This window comes from Microtus oregoni, unplaced genomic scaffold (genome assembly GCF_018167655.1).
Source record: "Microtus oregoni isolate MIOR12 unplaced genomic scaffold, Mior012 000038F_ref0000394, whole genome shotgun sequence".
Classification (NCBI taxonomy): domain Eukaryota; kingdom Metazoa; phylum Chordata; class Mammalia; order Rodentia; family Cricetidae; genus Microtus; species Microtus oregoni.
This window is the reverse complement of record NW_024543097.1, coordinates 2,410,041-2,432,122: the sequence shown is the minus strand read 5'-3', so window position 1 is coordinate 2,432,122 and position 22,082 is coordinate 2,410,041. Positions and strand designations below refer to the sequence as shown.

The 22,082-nt window shown below is 39.3% G+C and overlaps 1 protein-coding gene across 1 annotated transcript in view; it reads right to left on the bottom strand.

The window, feature by feature from the left end:
• Pth2r (parathyroid hormone 2 receptor) overlaps window positions 1-22,082 on the bottom strand; it is a 79,269-nt gene that overhangs the window by 23,158 nt on the left and 34,029 nt on the right. The window contains exons 6-9 of the mRNA XM_041631909.1: window positions 21,543-21,732; window positions 20,179-20,332; window positions 16,169-16,229; window positions 8,972-9,035 (exon numbers count right to left, since the gene is read on the bottom strand). Of these exons, the coding sequence (XP_041487843.1) occupies window positions 8,972-9,035; window positions 16,169-16,229; window positions 20,179-20,332; window positions 21,543-21,732 (469 nt within the window). The remainder of the gene's footprint in view (window positions 1-8,971; window positions 9,036-16,168; window positions 16,230-20,178; window positions 20,333-21,542; window positions 21,733-22,082) is intronic.

Here is a 22,082-nt window from a genome sequence, read left to right as displayed (position 1 = left end):
ATTTCTAGTGATACCCAAGCCCTCTCTGCCCCACCAGGAGCATCCTCAAAGCCATCTCAAAGGACCCCTTCACAGTTGGCTCAATCTCTTAAAATATACTTTTCCAGCTATTGTTTTAATCCTTTTCCACTGATGCAGGCCTTAAACTTGGGTTCTAGCATCTCAGTGAGTCCCAGTTTATTGAGCACTTGAATCAGTTGTGGATGGATTGAATCTACCCATGGGGTAGTCACTGCTCTTTCCAGGCCTGACTGGCTCTGCCTGCTACATCCCTTGCTCTTCCACCAGGCATCCCTGCTCTTTTCAGTGAGGCTCTGGAAGCCCCAGCATCTAAGCATATGTCCTGGTTTTTAATTTTTGAGACAGACTCTCCGGTATCCCAAACTGGTCTTGAATTCTCCTTGTAGATTAGTGAGAATGACTTTGAACTTTGCTCCTCCTGCTTCAGACTGGAGACTAGTAGGATTGCGGGCAAGAACCATTGCCAAGCCTGTTTTATCTATTGTTAATTAGAACATATTCCTCTTGTATTTTGGTGATATGTAGGAGAATTTAAAGGCCATACTCATCAACATAAAGACAGTGGTCTTAATAACCAACTGGTTCATTTGGGATGCTTGTTTTCATAGCAAAGCATTATTTTCTAATGACTGGCAGACTCTCTTACAGTTTTCAACTTGGGAAAACAAAACATAACAGGAAAATGCTCGGCTATCAGTCCCACCCTTCCAAAATCAATCTGATGCTTCAACGTTTGTGCTGAAGTCAGCATTCATCTGGAAACCCGGGTTCTCTTACACACTTCTGACTGCCCAGAACTGCTTTATTTCCTTGAGCATAGTTTGCTCCATATGTCACTGAAAGATTCTGACTCCATTCTACCTGGCTCAATTCTCAGAAATAGAAACATCCCATTAAGAGAAGCCACATTGTTACAACAGCCAAATCCAGAGTTGGACTGGGACCCAGTTTGGTTTGAAGATTCTGTGCTACGTTTCTTGTGATTGCACACAGCAAGCAGGTCTGTTTGCATGATGTCATGGCCCACTTGGACAAAAGACCAGAAAGAAAACAAACCTGATATTGTAAAGGAAATATATTTTTAAAGTATAAATATACCCATTAAAATGGAAAAATTGTTTTTGACAAGAATTGTTCGAGACAGAATTTGGCATGTTCTGAGTGAGGTGAAATAAACAGGGCAAAATGCAGGCTGGGCTCTTTCTGTCACACTGCTGTATGACCTCTGTCTGCAGGGCTGAGGTTTCCATCCCTGAACAGAAAAAGATCTGGTGAGAAAGACTTGGAATTTCTACACTCGTGTGTGCTTTTCTTTATTCTGCCTCTCTTCTATCCAAGGACACCTACTTTGTACAGGTGGTTGGTCATTGATCCAGTGGCCACTGTGTTCCAGGAAACACTCAAGAAGCATTAAGAATGTAGATGTTTAAGAAACAATTCACATACACCATGCTGCAAGCTGACAGTCTACAGACAATGAGAACGCTTCCATTTTTTTTTCTTTTCTTTCTTTTTTTTTTTTTTTTTTTTGAGATTTAGGGCCATCCAAAAGGCCTAATTGAAGCTAGGACATTCCATGGAGGCAAGAGAAACACAAAGGCTCAGAAAGGTATGAGGAACAAGCCAGCATCAGCAGAGGTGGTCAAGTTCAAGTTCAGGTAAACGGCATGTAAGGGGTATGCATGAGCAGGAGAGTTCTCGATGCATACCCAAGGATCTTGGTTTCTGTTAAAGATGCCTGGAGTCCACTAGGTAATAATGTATATCCTGACGTTACACTCTCAGCGCTCCTTAATTGGCAGAGAAGCGGCTTGGTCCACTGTTATTGTGCCTATACCCAGCCCATGCTTGGTCCGCTGTTAGTTATTGCACCTGGTACCCAGCCCATGGTGAGCACCGTGTCATATTCGCTGTCACCATCTTCATCCTTTCTGCTTTCAGAGCACAGAAACACTCAGAAAGAAGGACCACTCTCTGGACTCTACAAGGGAGCTCTCGGCTCACTCTTCCTTTTATACTGTTAGGGGATATGGGATGCCTGGCATGAAAATCCCCAAAGGTCTGGAATCCCAGGACTAAACCGTAAGAGAGTTTTCCTAAAAGTCACTGCAAGGCACTTTTACATTCAAAGTAACCGATGGACTTCTGCTACGGAGTTAGGATACAAACAAATACATATTAAAACTTGTCCCGGGCGAAGATGGGGGAGGAGATTTTTCCCTCCTTCCTTTTCCTCATATTTCTAAGCACTTTCTCATAGCTCCAAAATATATCATATTGAAGACCTAAGGATGTCTTTCTTAAAACCTTGGAATCAAGGTTTTAGAACCAAGTTCTTTACATACAAGCATCACCTGGTTTTCTTGGGGAGAGAAAGATCCTAACGTCTACAGGTAGGCATCTTCAACGTTCAAAGCCACCTTCTGCCACAAAGTGTTGAGTTTACTTTCCTTCTGCATAAAGGTAGTTAACAAACACAGGTAACCATGCCAAGTTTAGGAGGATTCATGTGTGCCTAATGGTGTTGATGAGCCCTCCTAGGTGAGAATCAGCTGTTGTTCATCCTGAAAGTACCTATGCAACAGCTTGATTTTGTTAGCCACAAAAAACAATGAAATTTCTATGCCATTGCAGTTTCTTAGCAAATGACCCACCATGTACAGGGCATTCTAGTTTCATGATTTAATATTAAAAGTGTTTTCTTCCTAGCCGGGCGACGGTGGCGCACGCCTTTAATCCCAGCACTTGGGAGGCAGAGGCAGGTGGATCTCTGTGAGTTCGAGACCAGCCTGGTCTACAAGAGCTAGCCAGGACAGGCTCCAAAGCCACAGAGAAACCCTGTCTCGAAAAACCAAAAAAAAAAAAAGTGTTTTCTTCCTGAAATTGTAGGCAGCATTTCAGCAACAAGAAAAAGTTCTGGTTTTTCACTGTGCCTCCTTAACCAGGTGTGGTGCTTCACCTATAATCCCAGTACTTGGAAGATGGAGGCAGGAGAACTGGGAGTTCAGAGTTGCCCGTGGTTACCTAGCCAATTCAAGGCCTGTTATGAGATAGACACACACACACACACACACACACACACACACAAAGAACAGAGAGAGAGATTTCCTCCATAGCAAAACCTCATTTTTATCATCACAACAAAAACAGTACTTGGTAATCAAAACAGAAAGGAAGGAAGAAAGGATGAAAGAAAAGAAAAGAAAAAGCTTAAAACAACAAAATAATCAGAGAGCAAAGCTACAGGGTAACCAACTGATGTAAAACCCATGAAGACAGGGACTCTGTGGAGAGATGCAGACTGAGCACTTATTTTCCAGTGTAGGGCCCAAACCTGCTAAAACCTTGACAAACAGCACAAACACTAAACTACGTGAAAAGAAAATAAGAAAGCAATCTGATTCATAATAATAATAAAAAGAATAAGCTAGTGGGGACTCAACCAAGGAAAAGATTTGTAAACTGGAAGTTATAAATACTATGGAAGGGAATTAAAGAAGACACGATGAATGAGAAAATATCCCATGTGAATAGGTTGGAGAAACTGGCTTGTTGAAAGGCCCATACTACCAACAGAGATCCCCATATTCAATGCAATTCATATCAAAATTCCAAATACATTCTTCACAGAAGTCATAAAAGAGAAAATCCTAAAATTAATTCAAGAGTAACTAAAGTGACATAATCACGAGTATGACCAAAACTGAAAGCATACTACTTTGACTCCCAACTATTTTACAAAATCACAATAATCAAAACAGTATGGCAGTATCAAAGAAAAATACATGTGGCCTACTAGAATTACAGGTCTCACAAGTAAACCCATGTATCTATGGTCAAATAGTTTTCAAGAAAAAAAAACATGAGGAATACACAATATGTAAAAGAGAATTTCTTCAATAAATGGTGTTAAAGAATCCAGCTATCCATATGCAAAAGAATGAAACTGGACCCTCATCTCAAAGTATACTAAAGGCTTAAACGTAAGAACTTTAATTGTAAAACTGAGAAGGAAACAGGGGAGAGATGCTTCATTATATTGGTCTTGGAAATAGATATTTTAAATTTATCACCCAAACCACAGACAACAAAGTAAAACCTGAATGGAAAGAATCCTAACAAAGGCAGTCTAGCCCCAGAGTCTACTCTCTATGACCCAAGACAAGGCCAACCTCCCTGGGGATTCATACCATGTTCAGGTACAGAAAAAAAATAGACAATATAGATCAAGTCTGATGGTATGTATCTTTAAATGCAGCACTCAGAACATAGAGGCAGAAGGATCAGAAGTTCTAAACCAGCCTTGGCTACATAGCAACATCCTGTCTCAAAACAACCTATAGCTTGACAAAGGAACAATTATAGCTATACCGACAAGCCATCACTATGGTGCCAATGCTCCCCATCTCTTCACACCTTCACACAAACTTGGTGAGAAGATACCTAGGGCTTCCACACATGGGTGTTGACTGATTGCCACGGGAAGTAACTAGGAAGCCAGTTTCTCTTTTTTTTATTGATTTTTATTGAGCTCTACATTTTTTTCTGCTCCCCTCCCTGACTCTCCTCTCCCCTCTTCAATCCTCCCCCAAGGTCCCCATTCACCCAATTCACTCAGGAGATCTTGTCTTTTTCTACTTCCCATGTAGATTAGATCTATGTAAGTCTCTGTTAGTGTCCCCATTGTTGTCTATAGTTCTCTGGGATTGTGGTTTATAGGCTGGTTTTCTTTGCTTTATGTTTAAAAACCACCTATGAGTGAGTACATATCAAATATTTACTGATTTCAAAAATGGGATCTCACCTGAGAAGCAAGAAAGTGAAAGTAAAAATAGGAATATTGTTTTATGTATTTCCTTCATTAAACCACTGAGTAATGAATCATGAAATGCCACATCAGAAAAGTTACAAAATAAAGGCTTACTCACTTTTTCAGAATCTGGGTACCTGTGCTTTGAAGACATAACACAGCTTTCTACTATCAGAAAGCATTCATACCAAAAAAAAATATTTCTGTTTGTTTGCTTACTTGTTGAGATTATAATATATATAACTGTAAGGCAATTTTTCATTTGGGGTATACACTTTCATGGTCTTTTTTTACATTATCAAAGCAAAAGTGTGCCAGCCTTCAAGCGTATGAGAAGAAAGAAGAGTCTACCAGCAGAAAGCTCTGCACAGTAGGAGGATCCCCTCAAAGTGTCTTTGTCAGACAATGGGGTCAGGAGCCAAAAAGAGTTGCTGAGAGGCCTTCTGTGTCTCAAGGACATGCACAAGCATTAACACTATTGTGGTCTAGAAACCAGCCTTACCCTTTATCACTCTGTGGGAACACCAGTCTTTGCCCAGTTGTTCGTTCCAGAACACAAGAATCTGGAACTCCTGGCAGGTCCTCCCCAACCTCCAGTATGACCATGACCCCTGAGCCTACCCGCCCTCAGCACCTAACTCACTGCCAATCTCCTTCACGTTCCAAGGGACTCTGTGAATGAGAGCTCCGATTCCAAGGCTCTCCAGTGTGAGAACCTTGGGTCTCACCACTTGCAGGATTCTGTCTTAATTTCTTATGAGACATAAATACCTCAAGCTTCCTCCCCAATATCCCTCATCCTTGGTTCCTGATGCCCGCACACAGAACATGAAGTCAGAACCAATGCATTTCTCCCCAGACCATTACCAATCTTCACAAATGAATGAAGCCACCCCATCAATCACTAATTTTCTTGCTTGTGTGGTGTGGAAAGTCCTTCTCTATAGTGTTGCTTTTATTGGTTAATGAATAAAGCTGTTCTGGCAGTGGCTTAGCCGAATAGAGCCAGGTGGAAATTCCAAGCAGAGAGAAGAGGAAAGAAGATGGAGTCAGGAAGAAGTCATGTTGCCACCAAAGGAGACAGACGCCAAGAACCTTACCAGTAACCTCGTGGTAAGATACAAAATAATAGAAATGGGCTAATTCAAGATGTAAGAGCTAGCTAGGAATACACTAGAGTCACTGGCCAAGCAGTGTTGCAATTAATACAGTTTCTGTGTGATTATTCCGGGTCTGGGCTGCCAGGAAACAAACTGGCAGCCACTTGCGGTTTTCTATTATTAATCTCTACATCATTTTGAAATAGATATGAAATCACCTTTCATTTTCTAACTGCCAGTTTTACTTATAAAGTAATGGTCTTCAGAATTGAAGGGAAATAATCCCTTCTTGGAGAATCTAGGTTCTAACATACATTGAAGGGGGTTTGCTGTGTATCTTCTTACTCTCGACTGTGCTTTCGGGACTCCTCTCTGTCATCTCCACCAGTAACTTCACAGCCAGTGTGGCGATCCAGGCGGGCACTTCCTCAAGGGGTTGTCTGTTATGACTTAATCTCTTGACTCTCAGGATAATTCCTCACTTTATTATAAATGCTACTTTAGGGTTTCTCTTTGTAGCTCTGGCTTTTCTCTCCCTTAGACTTCTACTTGCCTTTATAAATTTTCTCCCTTATAATCCAGCTTTCCCCAAGTTATTGATAGAAATAAGAGAGATATTGATTTCCAGTATAATTTCTGGCATCTGATGAGAACTTTCTGATACATTCACAGCCTAATAAATCATAAAGATTTGAACACTTCTTTTATCCTTGAATTGTAATAAATAAATCCTTGGATAAACCCCAAAGGCAATTCTCACTGAGTAGAAAGTTGCTATCTAATGTCTTCAATGATTTATAAAACTGACGAAAATAACTTTATCATATTGGTCATAGTAATCAAGGAGTCTTGGACTGGACGGTGGCTTGTTGAGTAAAGTCCTTGCCCTGAAAGAGTTAACCCCCTGTCATTTACAGAGAAAAAGCCAGGCGTCTCAATACGTGGTGAGCAGCAACACGTGAGACCCTGGACCTTGCTTGTCGATCAAGCTAGGTGAATCAGCAACATGTTCCAGGTTCAACAACAGAGCCTGCCCCTAAACAAATGTGGTGGGAACTGGTAAAGAGACACCAGACACCAACCTCTGACGTCCATACACATACATGAGTACCTCTCCCACACACAAGTGAATACACACAAGCATACACACATACAGAGAGAGAGACAGACAGAGACAGAGAGAAAGAGTTTGTGATTTTAGTTGAAGAAGAAAATGTCCTCCACGTAGTTCCCTAATTCTAAGTTCCCATTTCAGCTTAGAAAGCTCAGCAAACAAACTCTTCATTCGTGTAGAAGCTAGCAACTTCAACCAATAGACAGACAACACTTTGGGTTAAAAAAAAAACCACTTTGGTGAAATATGACCAATTGCTTACTGCTTTACTTCAATTCTAACAATCCTGCAAAGAGCTCGTGGACTTAGAATCTCCTTCTTTTTATCAAATGAAAACTCAAACTGCTGCTGTACAAAACACATCCATTTAGAACATTAACAAAACACAAGAGCAGTAAGATATACATTGCTGCCCCTAAAAAAAGACAACAGAAAGACATGAAGGAGCAAACACTCCGAGGAGAAACTGAAAATATGGGAAAGGGGTGGCAGCAAAGAAGAGCAGAGAAGTGGAAAGGAGAAACCAGCAGAGAACAGCAGAGAACAGCAGACCCTTTGTGGAGTCCACTGCTCCCTTCAGGCTCATGAACGCTGTCTCAGAGACACTCTGCGTCTCTGGCTTGTCACTAGATTGGCAGGGTAGCAGTCTGTTTACTTTTTAAAAAAGCAACAATTTGTTAAAGTCACTTATTCCTGCATTCCAGACACAGTTTTCGAACTTCTGAGACACACAGGCTAGTTTGACAAAACAATGGCAAGGTACAAACAGCCGTCCTAAACTTATCCCTGCACCGTTCCGTTTCCCTCTCTGAGCATCACATCCACAGGCTTGGGGGAGGTTCTCTCTGACCTGCACTATTGTTATTTTACCAGTTTCCTGATAAGCAACATCAACTCCTACTGGCTGTCTAGATGAGCCTCGACTTATTAACCACAGCCTGTCTGGACCCAGTATGGTTGAGGCTGGGAAAGTGGGTGATGGTTGTAAGGAAAGGGGCAGAGGGGGCAGAAAGGCAGGAAATTGAGGGGGGAGGAACAAAGAGAGAAGAAACATGAACAAAGAAAGGCAAAAGTCGTAACTGGGCTTATGAATTAGTTTCTAATGTGTTGACATCTATCTAGCTGTTGTGTTTTTAGGAAACGCATCATCTTGTATTACATATTACATGCAAGAATCAAGTGAAGATAAGCTAGCATAATTTCTTCATCAAACCACAGAGAAGCTGATGCCGTGGAGACATCTGGAAAAGTGAAGAGTAAGCATTTTGCAGAGTCTTGTTGGCCCAGCTGTGTAATTTTGTTTCCCTCCGCTCCCCAGATGCAATGCACGGACGAAACACTTAGACACACAGGGCTCACGCAGGACCCTCCAGCTCTAGCGTTTCACTCTGCTGCCCAGTAGACAGGGTCTTGCAAGGCATCTATTTATGGGGACCCGACCCACGTGCATGGAGCAAGCAAGACCAAGAGAAGAGTCAGGCAGTGCTCTAGAGAGGTTCTCACCACCACTCTTCTCCCCCCAAACTCCTCTGCTCTGTCGTTATTCTAACTTTCCCTCCTCACCACCTCCGTTCACTAACAGGTATGGAGAACATTAACTCCAGGTGCAGTTGATGAGCGGGGCCGTAATTTAGGGCCATAAATTCCTGCACATATAAACACTCACATGTGTGATGGAGCCTCAGAACTGCCCACAGGGCCACCTGGGTGCCCTGACCCAAAGAATGTCAAGCACTGTCTGCAACAGTCTTGGTGTCAGCCACAAACAGGGGCTGACTCGCAGCTGCAGCCTCCCAGCTCTCAGGACGCGTGTGAAAGTTCCTAAATCCCACTGTACTGTAAAGCACCACGAAGGCTTACCCAGAGTTTCTGTAGCAATTTTGTTTGTTTATTATTTATTGAGGCTACATAGGCTTTTAAACTTACCCCAATAGCAGCTAAGATTGGAGCCTGGTAAATCCACCGGTCTCCAGCACTAAGTTCCCAACACCTGAGATGTAAAAGAAAAGAAGAAAGGAATGAAGGGAAAGGAGGGAGGGAGGAGGGAGGGGGAAAGGGAAAAAGAAAAAGAAAGTTTGATGAAAAAATTAGCAAAAATAAATGAATGAGAATCAACTCTAGCCCCAGTTTCTTCTTTTGGGGAAACACGTTTTTTCAATTCTTATCCTAAAGTGTCCAGACCACTGAAAACACATTGTGAGTTCTGATCTCCATACCATGAGGAGCCCATATATGAGTGTTATAATATCAGGGAGTTACTTCTATAGTGATCAGGTCAAGACCTTGTTTCTATAGCCACACACACACACACACACACACACACACGGAGTTGCCTAAGTGTGGCACAATGGTAGTTTGTTTTTATCAGCATCAAAATGTGTAGACAGAAGTTTCTGTCCTACCTGGTCCCGCAGCCATTCATTCCCAAGGAAACATAGAGAAGCTTATATTAGTTATAAATTGTTTGGCCTACTAGCTCAGGCTTATTATTATGAGTTAAATTTACCCATAATTCTTGTCTATGTTTAGCCACATGACTAATACCTTTTTTCAGGAAGGCATTCTCATCTTGCTGCCTCTGCATCTGAATGGTAACTAATTCTCTACCTATCCTCTTCCCAGAATTCTCCTAGTCTGATTGCTCCATCTATACTTCCTGCCTAGATACTGGCCAATCAGTATTTTATTAAACCAATATGAGTGATGAATCTTTACAGTGTACAAGACCATTTGGCAAAAAAAAAACTATCTCATATGTTAGAGCAATTTTATTTCATAATTTATTATTTATAGAAATACAACAGAATTCCGCATTGAAACCATCTGGTCCTGGGCTTTTTTTGGAAGGGAGATTTTTGATAACAGTTTCTAATTCTTCATGACTAACAGGTCTATTTAGATAGTTCACCTGGTCTTGGTTTAGCTTTGGTATGTGGTACTTATCTAAAAAAAAATGTCCATTTATTTTGCATTTTCCAGTTTTGTGGCATACAGGCTTTTGTATTAAGATCTAATGATTCCCTGAATTTCCTCTGTGTCTGTGGTTATGTCCCCCTTTTCATTTCTGATCTTATTTATTTGCATGTTCTCTCTCTGTCGTTTAATTAGTTTGGATAGGGGTTTGTCGATCTTGTTGACTTTTCTCCAAGAACCAACTTTTTGTTTCATTGATTCTTTGGACTGTTTTCTGTGTTTCTATTTTGTTGATTTCAGCCCTCAGTTTGATTGTTTCCAGTCTTCTACTCCTCCTGGGTGCGTCTGCTTCTTTTTTTTTCTAGAGCTTTCAGGTGTGTTGTTAAGTCCCCAATGTATGCATTCTCCGTTTTCTTTAAGTGGGCACTTAGTGCTATGAACTTTCCTCTTATCACTGCTTTCATCGTGTCCCTTAGGTTTGAGTATGTTGTCTCTTTATTTTCATTAAATTCAAGGAAGACTTTAATTTCTTTCTTAATTTCTTCCTTGACCCAGGTGTGGTTCAGTAGTTGACTGTTCAGTTTCCATGAGTTTGTCGGCTTTCTGGGGGTAGCATTGTTGTTGCCTTCTACCTTTAATCTGTGGTAATGTGATAAGACACAGGTGGACACTGATTTTTTTTGTATCTGTGGAGGTTTCCTTTGTTTCCAAGTATGTGGTCAATTTTCGAGAAGGTTCCATGAGCTGCAGAGAAGAAGGTATATTCTTTCCTATTTGAGTGGAGTGTTCTATAGACGTCTGTTAAGTCCATTTGCTTCATTACCTCCAATAATTCTCTTAATTCTCTATTAGGTTTCTGTCTGATTGACCTGTCCATTGGAAAGAGAGGTGTGTTGAAGTCTCCTACTACTATTGTGTGTGATTTGATGTCTGCCTTGAGTTCTAGTAATATTTCTTTTACATAAGTGGGTGCTTTTATAATAGGGGTGTAGATATTCAGGATTGAGACTTCATCCTGATGAATTGTTCCCGTTATGAGTATAAAGTGTCCCTCTCGATCTCTTCTGATTGATTTTAGTTTGAAGTCAGTTTTGTTAGAAATTAGTATGGCCACACCTGCTTTTTTCTTAGGACCATTTGCTTGAAAGACCTTTTCCCAACCCTTTACTCTGAGTAGATGCCTGTCTTTGTTGTTGAGATGTGTTTCTTGCAAACAGCAGAATGTTGGATTTTGTTTTCGTATCCAATCTCTTAGCCTGTCCCTTTTTATAGGTGAATTGAGACCATTAATATTAAGTGATATTAATGACCAGTGGTTGTTTACTCCAGTTATTCTTATTGGTTTTGGTAGTAGAGTTTGTGTGTCTCCCTTCTTTGAGTTGTGCTAGTGAAGGGTCGCTAGATGCCTGAGTTATTGTAGGCAGTGTTGGCAATGTTGGATTCCTTGGGTTATGATTTTCCTTCTATTACTTTCTGTAAGGCTGGATTTGTGGCTACGTATTGTTTAAATTTGTTCTTATCCTGGAATGTCTTGTTTTCTCCATTGATAGTGAACAATAGCTTGGCTGGGTATAGTAGTTTGGGTTTGCATCCATGGTCTCTTAGTTTCTGCAGTACATCTATCCAGGACCTTCTGGCTTTCATGGTTTCCATAGAGAAGTCAGGTGTAAGTCTGATCAGTTTACCTTTATAAGTTACTTTCCCTTTTTCCTTTGCAGCTCTTAATATTCTTTCTTTAACCTGTATATTTTGTGTTTTGATTATTATAAGGCGAGGGGATTTTTTTTTATCCAGTCTGTTTGGTGTTCTGTATGCTTCTTGAATATTCAAAGGAATATCTTTCTTTATGTTGGGAAAGTTTTCTTCCATAATTTTGTTAAAAATATTTTCTGGGCCTTTGAGCTGTGACTCTTCTCCTTCTTCTATTCCTATTATTCTTAGATTTGGTCTTTTTATTGTGTCCCATATTTCCTGAATGTTTGTGATGAGAATTTGTTGGCTTTGCTGTTTTCTTTGATCAGTGCGTTTATTTTCTCTATGGTGTCCTCAGAATCTCAGATTCTTTCTTTTATCTCTTGTATTCTATTGATTATTTATAGAAATACAACAGAAAATTGAACATAAATGGTTCTTATCATAAAAATAAAAACAGCTTTGGTGATAGACTATAACTCATAAATGTCCTCTTGACTAGTTTTTGCATTTATTTGTAAATCTTCAGTATTAAATTTTGTGAGTAAAAGTGGTTCAATCAGGTCTCATTTGAGCAAATGTAGCATCTTCCCAATCACTCATTGAATAGGGAGATAAACATTTCGACAGGTGTTCATTTCATATCTATGTACGATTTGTGATTTTTATCTTTAAATTTATTTTTGTAGCGTTAGTAAACACACCATGCAATTTAGCTAGTTGTTACAATTAGTTCCTAATTGCTAACTGAAATTTAAGTAACTCTTGGTCAGAGATCAGTGTGGGAGACAGCAGGGGTGTGGTGAGATATCCTAAGTGCCCAGACTCTACAAAATGCAGGTGGTCATTACATATTTGTTTATTCATATGAATAAGTTGAATCCAAAATAAACTTAAATCAAGCTCATCTAATCTTGTTTGTACTGGCAAAAGCCATACACTAAATATTACAGAGGTTTCTTTTTTAATTGCTTCTACTTGAAAGTAACTGTTTTAAACTTATAGACATGAAGATAAAAGGCTTCCATTTCTTTCTACTCAGACAAAATTCAGCGTTGGTTATACCAATAGAAAATGATATAAATAATTTTTGAAAATAAAAATGTTAATTTTTCAAATTATAGATAATAATATTATCAAGAAATTTTACTTTATAAATAGCTTATAGATAGTGAAATGGTTTTTCAACAATAAGATAAAATATTTTTAGTTCAAATCTACAACTATGTGTTTTAGAGTATAGTTTTCATACACAAGTCATACATTGTCACTAAAAACCATAAAGTAGAGAAGACAGAGATACTGAGACTCTGATCTTCCCTGCATTCTCTCACTTATTTTATTAAGTGCTGACAGTGCCTAAGCTTTTCTAAACAAATACAAGCATCATACTCTTTCTTATTGCTGTATTTTAGATTTTAAATTACTCTCCAGAATCTCATATGTCAAAGGCCTTGTTCCAGCGTCTGACATTACTGGAAGGTGATAGGACCTCTACAAGGTGGGGTCGAATGGAAGGAAGCTGGACTGTTAGGAGAAGGCCTGTGAGGGAGAAATTGAGAGCCTCCACCCCCTTTTCCTTTTGATTCCCAGATTTCATAAAGCTCCTATATAAACCCAACAAGAAGGCCTAACAGCCATGGGTCCAAACCTCTGCAAGTCAAATAGAGACTTCCTCCTATTTTTAAGTTGAATGTCTTGAGTATTTCATCATAGTCACATAACTCTTAATAACTAATACTGATTATCAGCACGATATAATCTGCAATCACCTACAGAAAACCTGTGGTCTTGTCTGTGCATTTCTCAGTGGGTGATTGATTTCTAAAGCCCCACCCTAAATATGAGTGGCACCATTCAATGGGTGACAGTTCTGAACTGAACCAAAAGAGGACAGCTAGCACAGCATCCATTTTCATTCTTCTCTGTACCCTGGCCACAGAAACAAGGACCAGGCACCTCATGCCCTGCCTTCAGGATGTCTCACCCATGATAGACCACGCCCACAAGCTGTGAACCAAAATATATCCTGCTTAAGTTCCTTTGTCTTGGACTTTTGTCACAGGAGCAATATATGGAACCAAAACACTAACACACTTATCTCATAAAAATGTAATGTATATGCTACTATGCAATTTTATTTTTCTCTTGAATATCCATATAAAATTGCATATATAGATTTCCATACTGGTACCAAAATATATCAGTCATACATATATGTTGCAAGACTGTAGCATAGAGAACAACAAAACCCCTACATCAAACTAATTCTGGTCCCTCCTAACTGAAGTCTGTACAACTTGGAATCGTAATAGAATGGAAATCCAAGACACAGAATTGTTACACTTGCACAATGAACACTGAATTGAACATTTCCAGCATTGTGTACAAGCATCTTTCTTTCACATTATTCAATAGACAAGAAAGATAAAAGAGTGTTACTAAGTTGTACACAACATGGATCACACTACTCTCAAAAGCCTTCATCTACGACCAAGGTCTTGATGTACCAGTGACAAGGCTTTTGGATTCCATACATTTTCATTTTAGTTTTTATCATTTAATAATATCCTCTCAAGCTTTTTTCTCAGCCTCACTGACATTTTAGCATCATGTCTCCGAACACATGGGATTCAATCATGCAATTCCAACTCTACAAAATCATTATATTTGGAAGTAGGTCAAAATCGGCTATCTCTAAATGCATCAAAAACTTGACTTCGATGGGTTAGATTGTCAAAGTTTCAAATTTTCTCTTTTGATGAGAGGCAAAGTGAGATTTCAGACATTTTCAAGAAAGTGTTATAACTCCATATTTTAAATTAATTTTTCAGTGGTCGACATCATACACAGCTGAAGAAGTAACTCTGTTCAGATGCTTTAAAATAGATTTTAACACTCTAAGAAATGAAGTTCTGAACATTGTAGTTTCAGGCTCAAATGTTTAACTAGAAAGTATATATATATATATATATATATATATATATATATATATACTGTTATATATCAACATTGGGAACCTGTACCATCCTGCCATAGTGCGTAACTCAGTTCCTACTTCCCCCTCCCTACTTCTACCCCCCTCGCCACCATATTCAGTAAAAAGAGGAGGCCAAAAGGACTGGGCCCTGGAGAGTACGCAAATATTAAAATGTTTGAGTGCGTCTTTTTTCTGTGTTTTCTACTGCACAACCCACCTTTGCTTCTGAATCGTGAAGCTAAAAAACAACAAAGGAGTAACAGGTCCCCCATTCACTGTCATCCTTTATCTCTTCTAAATAAAGCAAGAACAAAGTAGGTTTGTTTCTGTTGCTGTGATAAAAAAAAAAACCTACAAGAAGCAATTACAGAGGTAGTGGTTTATTTGGCTTACATTTCTAGGGAGAGGAAACCAAGTCAGGAGCTCAGTCAGCTAGTCACATCCCATCCATAATCAGAAAGAAACAAATGCTCCCATGCTGTTGCTTGTTTGCTAGCTACTCCGCTAGCTTTCTTCCATCTTACGTAGTTCAGGACCTCTGCCTAAGGAATTGTGCTGCCCACAGTCACCAGGGTCCTCCCGTATCAATTCAGATAATCCCCACAGACGACGTGCTCCCAGGCCAACCTGATCTAGACAATTCCCCAGTAAGAGCTCTTTTCTCCAGTGATTTTTAAGTTGCTACAAGTTGGTCAATATTTAAAACTAACCACAGCCAGTGTCTTGTAAAGTGTTGCCTGTTTTGCAAGTAAATAGAACCAAGAAACAGAAAGTACTGACTTTGCAATTTTATCAATTAGCTTAGTTCTTCTTTGTCTAATAACACTTGATAGAATTTTAAGACTAGGCCAGCTGGTGGTAGGGCATGCCTTTAATCCTGGCACTCACGAGGCAGAGGCAGGTGGATCTGAGTTCAAGGCCAGCCTGGTCTACAGAGTGAGTTCCGGGACAGCCAGGGCTACACAGAGAAACCCTGTCTTGAAAAGCAAAAACAAACCTAAATAAATAGAATTTTAAGACTAGATGAGATGTCTTTTGTATTTCCAATAGTGTTTCAAATACCTTTGGAAAATCGGTCTGGTATGCATATTTCTAAATAGCCAAGATGCAGAAAAAAATCAAGAAGCTTTTAAAGGATCAACTTAGGGCTGAGGGTGTGTTTTAGTGCTAGACTGCATGCCTAGAAAGTACAAGGCCATGGGTTCGAGCCCTGGCATCACACACACAAACATGAAAAAGCAAACTCAGAAGTTGACTTGGAATGTTAAAAATGATGGATATAGACATGTTTTGGTCATCATAGGTTTCTAGTTTGTTTACATAAATCACAAAGTTCAGCATCTGAATCTACTCTGCGAGCCTTTCTGTTCTCTGACCTAGGAGCTAGACAGCCACTGGGCAATGCATTAGAGTCTACCATTGCACATAGGGGATTTCATACGACTTCCCCAAAGGACGACAGCATCAGGAACAGAAACCAAGTAAAAGCCTGAGTCCACAGAAATCCCCACCTCCACCCCGTTTTGGTTTCCACTAACCTGGTGTCTGCCAGAGTGGCCCGGACCACCGCCCAAGCAACAACAAACACCGCTGGAAATCCTGTAACAAGAGAAACATTTGGAACCCATATTTACTTTCAGATCGAAGATTTTTTTCTCATGTGCCTATAATATTAGCAGATGAGAAGAAAAACAGGCACACAAAAAAATACTGTTGTGATTGAGAAAAGGCACGTAACACCATCTCATCAGTTTGAGGAGTGAGTGATAAAATAAAGGGCCAACTGTCCCTGGAAATCTAAAGTCAATGATGTTTGGTCAAGTTTTCACAGCAGGGATGGAGGGAAAAAAAGCACATTTGTGGGAGATTGAAGTTCCCAAAGCCGTAATCATGCAGAGGGTGGTACACACAACACGTGCTTCCAAGGAGCGAGGCAAGGATAGAGAGAAGTTGGGAGAAGCTGTGGGCTTAGAAACATTTCACTGTTTGCATTCTAAAAAATGGACCTCAAAGAGAAGCTGCCAGAAGGTTTTAAAGTCAGGAAGGCTCTGGCTTTGTCCTTTTGGCTTCTAATCCTGACTCCAAACATTCCCACTATACTTGTGGGAATGAATTGACCAATCAGAATACAGGTATTACAGAGAGCATCCTGTATCCTTGGCTCAGTTTTCTGCTTCCTCCCTCAGCACTGCTCTCTCTTATTTAACAAACACTCTGCCACACCACCCAGAGGCTGATGCTCTCAAACCTCTACAACTATTTGCTTGCTTCCATTTATTCTTTGTAAATTATCTAACTTCAGCTACTTTGTTATAGCAACCTAAAATGAACTAAGGACAGGGATGTTAACAAATATTTCTATATTTAATTTATCATCAAATGAACAATTAAAATCTATTTTTTAGACTGAAGTCACATATATATGTGGAATACGTTATATACAGGTAATGAAGTATTTATACTTGCTGTTAATTTTCAAAAAACACATAATGTGAATTTTTTTCTACATTGAAGGGATGACTATAGGTCCATGGCCAGATTGAATGACCAGGATAAGAACATTATATAATAACAAACAGACATTGGCACCTCTTTTGACAGTTGAAGGTGAAGTATATAAAAGTTAAATATAATAGTAAAAAGCCGGGCAGTGGTGGCGCACGCCTTTAATCCCAGCACTTGGGAGGCAGAGGCAGGTGGATCTCTGTGAGTTCGAGACCAGCCTGGTCTACAAGAGCTACTTCCAGGACAGACTCCAAAAAAACCACAGAGAAACCCTGTCTCGAAAAAAAAAAAAAAAAAAAAAAAAACCTAAAACCGAAACCTTTTAAATACAAAATTAAATTACAGAAAGATGTGTAGATGAGAGAATGAATGGAAGAGTAGAGTGTCATCTGAGGGAGAACGGAGGCAAACAGAAAAACGTCAGGCTGTGCTGGGTTGAAGACAAAGGCTCACTACTTTCTTTATTCCTCTCTACATCACTTTTTATTGTGGGGCTGTGTGTGTGTGAAAGTGTGTGTCACGTGTATGTGGACTAGAGGCATTGGACCCCTGTGAACCGAAGCCACAGGCTGTGGGGAGCCACCCGAAGTCGGTGCTAGGGATTTACCTAAGGTCCTCCGGAAGAATAATCTGTGCTCTTAACTGTTGAGCAGTCTCTCCGCCCCCTCTCTACAAACTGTGGTTGCATCTTATAAAAGCGGTCGCTTTAATATTTGCCTTTAATCTAGAAATGGTCTGATATACGTTGGTTCCTCTTCAGATTCTAACTTTCCTTTCCTTTCAATGTATTAATTAAAATTATTTAATAATTTAATTATTACCATAATTAAACTATATTATTAAATTATTATTTATATTATATCATTATATTAATAATTAAATCAAATTGTTGATATTATTAAATTAAATTATTGATATAATTAAATTTAATTATTAATATAATTGAAATAATTTAATTATTTTAAAAATCAGTGTAAATAGTGTATCACTACAACATCGGTAGCAGAGTTCTGAGTACTTGCTTAGCTGCAGAGAGTTTAAAGCTCAAATAAGTGATCAAAGAAAGCAGCCAAGTTCCCTCTACAAGAAAGTTGATAAAACATCATTGAGAGAAAATATGCGATTGGATTCTCTGTGAATTATTGCCACAAAGCATCGTGCAAAGCAGATGTCATGTCTGTAAGCATTGGATGAATGGATCTGTAAAAATGAAATTAGCCTCTAAGTTGAGATACAAGAACAGCAATCTATTAATCAACCAGATGTAGATATGTACTTTCTGAAGGTTTTACTTTAGGATCCAGGAGTTTGTCTTAAAAAGCTACTACTATTCTTCTCATTAAATATGCCCTAGAACAGCATTCCTCAACCTGTGGGTTGTGACACCTTTGGTGGGTCAAAAAACTTTTTTACAGGGTGACATATCAGTTACCATACATATCAGATATTTACACTGTGACTCATAACAGCAGTAAAATTATAGTTATGAAGCAGTAACAAAATAATTTTATGGTTGGGGGGTCACCACAACATGAGGAACTGTATTAAAGGGTCACAGCAGAAGGAAGGTTGAGAACCCCTGCCCTAGGTTATCCTTTAAAGACTGGAGTTGCAAAGAGAGAGTCAGAGGATAGAGTTTGCTGTCATGTGGAACTGTGCTAAGGCAATCGACCTAACGGTGGGAAAAGGATGCTCCGTATCCTTGTCTGTGGAGCTCCTATGTGCTTTAGTGTGCTCTCCACCTCCCTCAGGAAACAGATCTCAAAGGACCGGGATTATCTACCATTGCATCATCCCAGTGACAGAAATCAGTGTGAGCAAATTTAACAAAAGTCATAAGAGTAAGTTAGAATCCTACGCTTGCATGAAAATATACTAGAAACCAGTCACTTTTATCCTTTTTTTTTTTCCAGTTATTAGAAGATCTGAAATCAAGTCTCCCAGGTTTCACTGCGATCAACTCCCGCCTTTAATTGGGCAAAGCCAAACTGCATTGACTGGCAAGAGCCCAAAGAGCTGGTAAGGAGGCCTAAACCTGTTCGTTATCAAGCCATAAGAAATTAGAGAAAAATTAATTCATAACACACACAATCGATGTAGAAACTCATAAAAGAAAAAAAGCAAGATGGCTTCATGGACAAAGCTTTACCCATAAACACCATCTCAAAATGATGGCAGCGCTAGCCAGCTGGTGTTTTGTCATCCTAAGGCCTCGGTGAGATAACCAGAAGTTCCCTTTTCCTTATTCACGTTTTCAGACACTGTGATAATTTTAAGACAAAATGTGCAAAGGAAAATGTGCCTGCTTCATTGGGAGAGGAAAACAGGTCTTCCAATTTAGTTTTGAGCACTCATAATTCAAATGTTAAAGCAGCAACTTAGCATTCTGTAAGTGTTCAACCCCTTCAGGCTTTCCTTTCCCTGAAATTTTAACAAGCACATGGCATCCTTTTCTTTATCTCCTGACTGATCCAGCAATTGCCGGGTACTAGTAAGTAATCTGAGCAATGTGAGCTAAAGATCAAGATTTTAAGTTTACTCTACTGAAAATAATATGAATAATCACCTTCCCAGAATGGTAAGGCTTCATAATTAGTTCATAACTTTATGTGTTAAGTGCAGTCAAACGGTACTATAGATGCTTTTCTGACATTCTCATTATTTAACCTATAAACACAATTCAGAGACACAGTGTTGTATCTTATAAATTCAAACTTCAAAACTGTTAGGAAGAAATCACTGACAGGGCAGACACAGCACAAGGCAGGGGCCAGGAAGGTTTGAACCAGTACAGTTAGTAATGTGTTCTTTCTAGCTTCTTCCACAGAGTGCTAGTGGGAATTTGGCCGACGAACACTAACCGCAGTTTAAGTTTCAGAAGTTTGTTAAATGTATTTCATTAACAGAACAATTAAACAAAACGGAGGTAATATAGTAAAATGGGCAGGATCAGTTTAGGGAACTAGCTGAAGGAACGCTGGTGACGAACAAGACAAAACATACTCAGTTCCATAACCAAAGGAAAGGTAACGCGAGTACTTACCCCAGCCTATCAAGATGAAGCCCCACAGGTATTTGGTGTCCGAAAAGAAAGACACAAAGATTAGGTTATGTAGGTAGAGCCCTTCCACCAGGATCCAATAATAGTTTGTAGCCAAGAAGTAAACAAACATCACAACGGCGATCTTACACCCGACCTGTTACAAACGGACCAGAATTGCATTGAATTAGGACATTTTATTTTGCTTAACACCACCCTGAGACCACTAAAAAAATAATTCTTTGTTTTACCTTCTGATAATCAAAACTGACTTAATTCAATGACAATGCTAAGAATGTTGAAGAGACCGGAATTTAGTTGTCTTAACATAGGTCTCTACAAACTTCATACTTGATTCTGTTTTTAAAATAAAAGTATCTTTTTTTTTCTATTAGTTATCAAATTTCATAATTCTTTCTTTTTGTAAAAATAATGTATGATCATCAGGAAAAACCAGAAGGATAAAAAATGAAGAAAAATATTATTATTAGTCATATTTCTGTGACAAATTTGTTTCATTTCAGGTTTTTCATGTGACTACAGGAAAATAAATCACTGAAAGGAGTAAACATTTCGCATCTGAAGAATGACAGAAGGGCTCGTGGCTCTGCTGATCTGAGCTGGGCTCAGCTCACCCTCCCCAGACGCCCTCACAGTCTCTGCTTCATCCGGTTCTCTGACATTTACTCCACAACACCAGGGAAACAAGTCAGAGGCCGGGCCAGGATCACACAACAGAACCACAGGGTCAAAGGGATTCAGAGAGACAGACGGCCATTCACTGAGACTGTGGAGAAAAATCAGGCTACTCTAGTTAAGTGCCAGGTGCCAACCTAAGTTGATCATCTCCCATGATCAAATTTACTGAACTACTTACTATGTGACTCTAAACTCTAAGACTGGGGCGTTTAAGAGAAAAGTCACATGCCTTGGGATTTTATGTTGGGACAGACTTCAAGGGTACAAAGGGAACTGAATATGATATCCTTTTATGTTCCAAGCATCTGTTTTGGTTGATGATATTTTACTTTTAAAACTGTCTGTGACAACCACTGTGATCCATACATCAAATTTCATTGCGATCATGCGTTTTGCAGAATTTTCTTGAGAAATGAGTTTGAATGAGTAACTAGATATGAGAGAAAAGTTTTATTTATAGACAGACAGGTAGGAAGGTAGGTAGACAGATGATAGATAGATAGATAGATAGATAGATAGATAGATAGATAGATGATAGATGGATGGATGGATGGATGGATGGATGGATGGATGGGTGGATCCCAATACAAGTTAATAAATGTTTAGTGGAATATGAAATAGAACATATTTATAAAAATCCTATAGTGAGAGAAAATGAGAGCACGTACATACTGAGATTTGTCCACAGCCGGTCCTCTGATGAAGTTCTGAAGGTCACCCTGCATCACCAAAGACTGCAGTGCCTCTATTCCTAGGTGAGCCTGGGCCACTCTGTCCTTGACAAAGATGCTCACAGCTCTCAGCATGAAGGACACAAACAAGTGCAGGTGGATAAAGTTCCTAGTGCAGTGCAATCGTCTATGCAAAAAAATATTCATTATTCAGATTGGATAAAATTAGAACAGAGGAAGAAAATATGCCCACCAAACCCAAACACTTCCCCCCTAAAGGAAACCATGGTAAACTCAAAAGTGAAAAGTCATTATTAGGTTTCTTACAGAAACAACTTTTGTCTACAATTAAAATGTAACTTGATGAGTAATCATTTCAAATATATTCTACCATCGTTGGGATCCAATTTTTGCTGTCAACTATTGTGCTATGTTATACTACAGTGCCAATACAATGTTATATCTCTCTCTCTCTTTCTCTTCTCTTCTATTCTCTTCTCTTTTCTTACTTGTATCCCATCAGTAAGAGTCTGCTAC